Source organism: Oryzias melastigma, linkage group LG15 (assembly GCF_002922805.2).
Source record: "Oryzias melastigma strain HK-1 linkage group LG15, ASM292280v2, whole genome shotgun sequence".
Taxonomy (NCBI): Eukaryota; Metazoa; Chordata; class Actinopteri; order Beloniformes; family Adrianichthyidae; genus Oryzias; species Oryzias melastigma.
This window is the reverse complement of record NC_050526.1, coordinates 838071-843278: the sequence shown is the minus strand read 5'-3', so window position 1 is coordinate 843278 and position 5208 is coordinate 838071. Positions and strand designations below refer to the sequence as shown.

Here is a 5208-nt window from a genome sequence, read left to right as displayed (position 1 = left end):
TTCACCGTCGACAGCCCAGTGCAGCAGGTCCGTTACTTTAAATTTTTTTTACTGTAGCCAATGATATCATCCTTTAGAAAGGCTTTAAACTGCATAAAAAAATAAGGTATCATCAAAACATCCATTAGCAAACTTAGTCTCTCTGGTGTGGCCTTTATTTTATTTTTTATTTTTGGGGTTAAAACATTCTTTTACTACCTGCAGGTTCTATGGTGCAACTTTGGAGTTCCTCACAGCACTGATGGTACTGTATCATCAAAGATGGTTTGTTTTTAAACTTTTAAGACCCACTCTAATCATCTTGTGAGCTATTTTAATATAATTTCCAGTGCTTTTTTTTCTTTATTATGTCATTTTTAGCCAAATTTATTATTATTTTTGAGGACATAGCTTCTGCAGAGAGGCAGTTGTCGGGTCTGCAGGCGCTGAGCAATCCCGCCCCCAGTTTATCACCCACCCAGGGTATTTTCTACCTCACAGTATTGTCAAATTTTGTTTTTTTAATGCTCCTGATTTACAACAATTTGAAAAAAGAAATGCTCAGGAAAGCATTTTGAGCTTAATTTTCTTAATATATATCTTCTATTGTCAGAAAATTGCCACAAGAACTGATTAAAACCATCAAAAACACAATTTTTGTTAGAGTGGGTCTTTACAGGCCTGACTTTTCTGTTGTGTCAATTTTCCAATTATTTTGCAAAAGTAAAACCTTTTTTTTCCCAGAAGAGGATTTTGAGCACACAGTGTGCATTGTCCAGAGCAGCTGCGTTAACGTTCACAGTGTGACTGGAAAGGATTTCCTCTCGCCACTACCTTTTCAGGTGACTTATCTATTAGGCTGAAATCATCAGCAGTTTAGCAAATTATTTAAATGTATGTTTTTTTTAAACTAACTATGAATTTAAGTAGTAACATCCCATCATACTGTCAAGATGTCTGACTTTTAAGTAATGAAAAGTAGGAAAATAAGCATCACAGTTAATGAAAGTGAACATTTTCTCTCTCATAACTGCTCACATGTAGGTGAAAATGTTCTTGGACTTTTTTGCATGACAATAATAATTGTATAAGACTTTCTGGTTTGTTAAATCTTTGAAAAGAGCGCCAAAAATTAATTTATCTGTGTATCTAATGCATAGTATTTCTAGATGGTATCTACACACCACAGAGAATGTAAATGTTTAATTCTTGTCTTTTTAAGCTGATTTTGACGCGTTAATATTTTTTATGTACGTCTCTCATCTCTCCTCCAGGTATCAAACGCTTGGGCAACACAGTTCGGTTTGTTATTAGAGAGAAAAAGCGCCGCAAACGACACTCAACTCGGCTCCTCTGGGTAAGGAATGCTCTTAAAATGCTTAAATGTACAAGCTTAGGGCAGACGGGAAAAGAATAGTTATCCAGATACCTATACCTTGTTTGTTGAAGAATTTTAGGATATTTTGGAGTTTAGCTAGTATTTAAACAATGTGCTAGCCTTTTTTTGTGGCTAATTTGGCATCTACTGAAGTATTTTTATGCTAATTTAGAGTTAAGGTTATATTTTAGCAGCATGCTAATATTTTTGACTGATTTCTTAACTACGGAGGTTTTTTTTTAAGGCTAATTTAGAGTTTAATTTCTATTTTTGCAACAGACTAACGTTTTTTACCAAGTTAACTGAGAAATTTTGTATATTTGGAGTTTAGCTAAGCAATGGCTTATCTTTTTTGGCTAATTTATTCACTAGTGAAGTGTTTTTATGCTAATTTGGAGTTTAGCCAATATTTTAGCAACATGCTAACGTTTTTGACTAATTAAGTTTACTGAGGAATTTTTGAATATTTTGAAGTTTAGCTAGTGTTTAAGCAACGGCTAGCCTTTTTTTTTTTTAACTAATTTGGTATCTACTGAAGTATATTAATGCTAATTCGGAGTTTAGCGAATATTTTAGCAATATGCTAATGTTTTTGACGAATTGGTTAACTACTGAGCTTTTTATGGACTAATTTAGAGTTTAGCTAGTATTTTAGCAACAGGCTAACGTTTTTGACTGATTACTTTTACTGAGGAATATTAGCGTATCATGAAGTTTAGCTGGTATTCAAACAATGTGCTAGTTTTTTTGTGGCTAATTTGGAGCTAAGCTCAAATTTATCAACACACTAAATATTTATGAAAAATTACATGTATTATGGATTTTAAAGCAATTTTACTACAATTTTTTTTTTTTAGAAATTTCTGTCAACAATGTATTTTTTCCTGACTCAGGTTTTTTTTTAGGAGTTTTTCCTTACCGGGAGGGAGGGTCTAAGGCAGGGATAACCAGTTTTATTATCATAGTCTTTAGCCATTTTTAGCCATTTTTTCATATTTTATGACTAATTTTCTGCATCTGTATAATTACCATCATGAAACCCAATGAGGCAAATTTTCTTTGTGATTTTGGGCTATATAAATCAAATTGAATTGAACTTCAGCACTCTTTCATAGATTTTTTACTTAATTTTTTAGCTAACTGAACATTTTGCAAATAGTTTTTGCATTTTCAGCAAATACATTCAGTAATTAAAGTAAATTGCATCAACATCTTCGGCATCTTCAGCGACTACTTTCAGCAAAAAGCATTAACACTAGCATTATCGCAGGTAATGCAACTTTTCTAGATGACAAATAAAGTTTTTTTCCTTCTTACAGGGAAGCTCTACCTACATTGTTCAGCATGCTGCATCCTCTAGATGAGATTGCACCAGTGGTGTGCAAGTCTGGAGGTACATAAACCACACAATCTTTATTGTTTTCTCTCATTTCTTAAATGACCTTTTTTTGCACTATAATTCCAGGCTTGATTGAAGGCTCCTGTGTACAGTACGCATGTGACTCCACCATGAAGGTCGTGTTCACCAGCAGCCAGCCCTCTATAGTTGTATCCTACGACCCCATGCAGGGAACGCACTCCGTCTGGGCTTTGCGGAAAGTCACACACGATGTAGGCGAGCTCCCAGAGGTTCATAAAAACAGACGTTTGTGCTCCTGCTGATTTGAGTATTTTCATCAGGAACGCTCTACAGTCTTGAGATATCCAACAGAACCGGGTGGGACACTGCTGGGTCTGATGGCTTCGGGATTCCTCACCTCTCATCTGCGTAACACATCCCGCCTTGATTCACCTGGTGGCTGTGGGGCAGCGGGCGGCCCGGGAACAGGATCAAGGTGCAGAAAAGCAAGATTTTTGTTTTTGTATTTGACACAGTACTTCAGAGTACTTGATCCTGTCTTTGAACTGTAGCAGGTTGTCTTTTTACATGCTGATGCATTGATTTGCTGCCTTAAAGCGTGCCTCATTTTTCCTTTTGTTCTATTATTTTTGTCCAGTTTTGCTGTCGGCTCTCCTTTGCACTACAGTGCTCTGCACAGTCATCAGAGCAGGATTGTGACCTCCTCACCAGGAGTTCACTCCCGAGTTCATTCCCCAAGCATTTCCAACATGGCTGCATTAAGGTGACTGAAACAAAAATTTTTTTGATTTAATACTGATGTATAGGTCAGGTGACTGCTGTCCCCATATGTATGACTTATGTATTAAAGATTTTTTTATTTTCTTGAATCCCAGCCGTGCCCACTCTCCAGGGATGGCAGCTCCGTCTTTTACCGGAGCGGCTCGATTCAGTCAGTCCTTCAACAGCCCGAACTCCAGGGGGCACCTTGGCCGTTTACCCTCTCCTAACAGCACCCTGAACGAGTCAGTGCTGGTGCCAGAGATGGAGCCCATCATACCCAACCTCTGCATGGAGCAGCTGTGGAGTGAGACGGTCACTGCAGGCTGTCACAGGTAATAACCTGCGCTGAGTCTTTCTAAAACCAGATGCAAAGTCTTCACAAGCCCATAATTCATTTATGGCAATGACTGCTACTACATGTAATACTTATAACTTATCTTGAGTGTATCTGATTGATTGTTGATAAATTGCTTTTCCCAGAGTCAAATTCTGCATGAACTTAAGGGAAAATGCCAGTATACTATGTAAATATTTCAATTTAGAAATTAAGCTTTAACCATCTAATTTCTAATACTTTTCTTAAATCCAATGCAAACACTCATAAAAGTTGTTGAAGGATGTCTCTGACTAACTAGTTTGACTTAAATGGGTTGAAGATGATGGTCATGCTAACTCTCAGACCATCATACTCACAAAAAGCTTTTTTTTCTTTTATTTTTTTACTTGAAGCAAATGTTTGGGTCCTCATCCAGTCATGAAAATATTAGTATTAGGGCTGTTTTACAAGCAAAAAAATTTGGACTTAAGTATAAGACTTAAAAATGCGTAAATGTACAAGAAAGTCATAAATTAACGAGAAATAAGTCATAAAGTTAAGAGAAAACACAAAAAATGTTACATATTTATGAGAAAAAAATCACAAATTTACAAGAAAGTCAAAATTTACAAAAAAAAGTCAAATTTTCAAGAAAAAAAAATCATACATTTAGTAGTAAAAAGCCATAAATTTATAAGAAAAAAGTCAGAAATTTATCAGAAAAAAAGTCATAAATTTACAAGAAAGTCAAAAATTTGCTAAAAAGTCATAAATTAACTAGAAAAAGACAAATTCATAAGAAGTCATACTTTTACAAAAAAGTCATAAATTAATGAGAAAAAGACAAACATTCTGTTGGAAAAAAAGTCATAAATGATGACGAGAAATGTCAAATTTACAAGAAAAAAGACATAAAAAGTAATAAATTATCAAGAAAAAAACACCAAAGTTGTGTGTTTATCAGAGCCGTTCTCAAAGATGAAAAGCGTCAATTTACAAAAAAACACGTCTTTAGACACATATTAACCTGTTTAAACTCTTAAAGTTCAAACAGGCAAAGATAAGTCAAGATTTATAGAATAAAAACAAAGATCTGCGCAAAATTGAAGATTTCTAGACCTGTGGTGAGTTGAACACATTGTGTGTAATAGACACGGCACAGAGGACATTTAATGACAAGAACTACAGCCAATCAGGATGCAAAAACATTTGTGAAAAAATATCACAAAAAAATCTGTGAAAAAATCTCTTGTCTCAAATGAATGATTGCCTAAATACTCTTTCAGGGAGATGAGCAGTCAAGCATCCAAAGTGTTCACTACTTCTGACCTCTGTGAAAACCACTACCTCTGTTTCCTGGTGGAATCTCATCAGCAGCTCAGGTAAACAAACAAAACTTTACATTATTACAGA

General features: G+C 35.2%; 1 protein-coding gene across 3 annotated transcripts in view; it reads left to right on the top strand.

Annotated features, from left to right (window-relative positions):
- Positions 1 to 5208, top strand: part of anapc1 (anaphase promoting complex subunit 1) — a 58205-nt gene that overhangs the window by 2168 nt on the left and 50829 nt on the right. For 2 of the 3 annotated variants that reach the window (XM_024297031.2, XM_024297030.2), the window contains exons 4-12: positions 205 to 244; positions 724 to 821; positions 1254 to 1336; positions 2677 to 2750; positions 2823 to 2968; positions 3038 to 3192; positions 3355 to 3480; positions 3593 to 3811; positions 5082 to 5177. In XM_024297031.2, coding sequence (XP_024152799.1) covers positions 205 to 244; positions 724 to 821; positions 1254 to 1336; positions 2677 to 2750; positions 2823 to 2968; positions 3038 to 3192; positions 3355 to 3480; positions 3593 to 3811; positions 5082 to 5177 — 1037 coding nt within the window. The remainder of the gene's footprint in view (positions 1 to 204; positions 245 to 723; positions 822 to 1253; positions 1337 to 2676; positions 2751 to 2822; positions 2969 to 3037; positions 3193 to 3354; positions 3481 to 3592; positions 3812 to 5081; positions 5178 to 5208) is intronic. The other variant, XM_024297032.2, reaches the window with a different exon arrangement.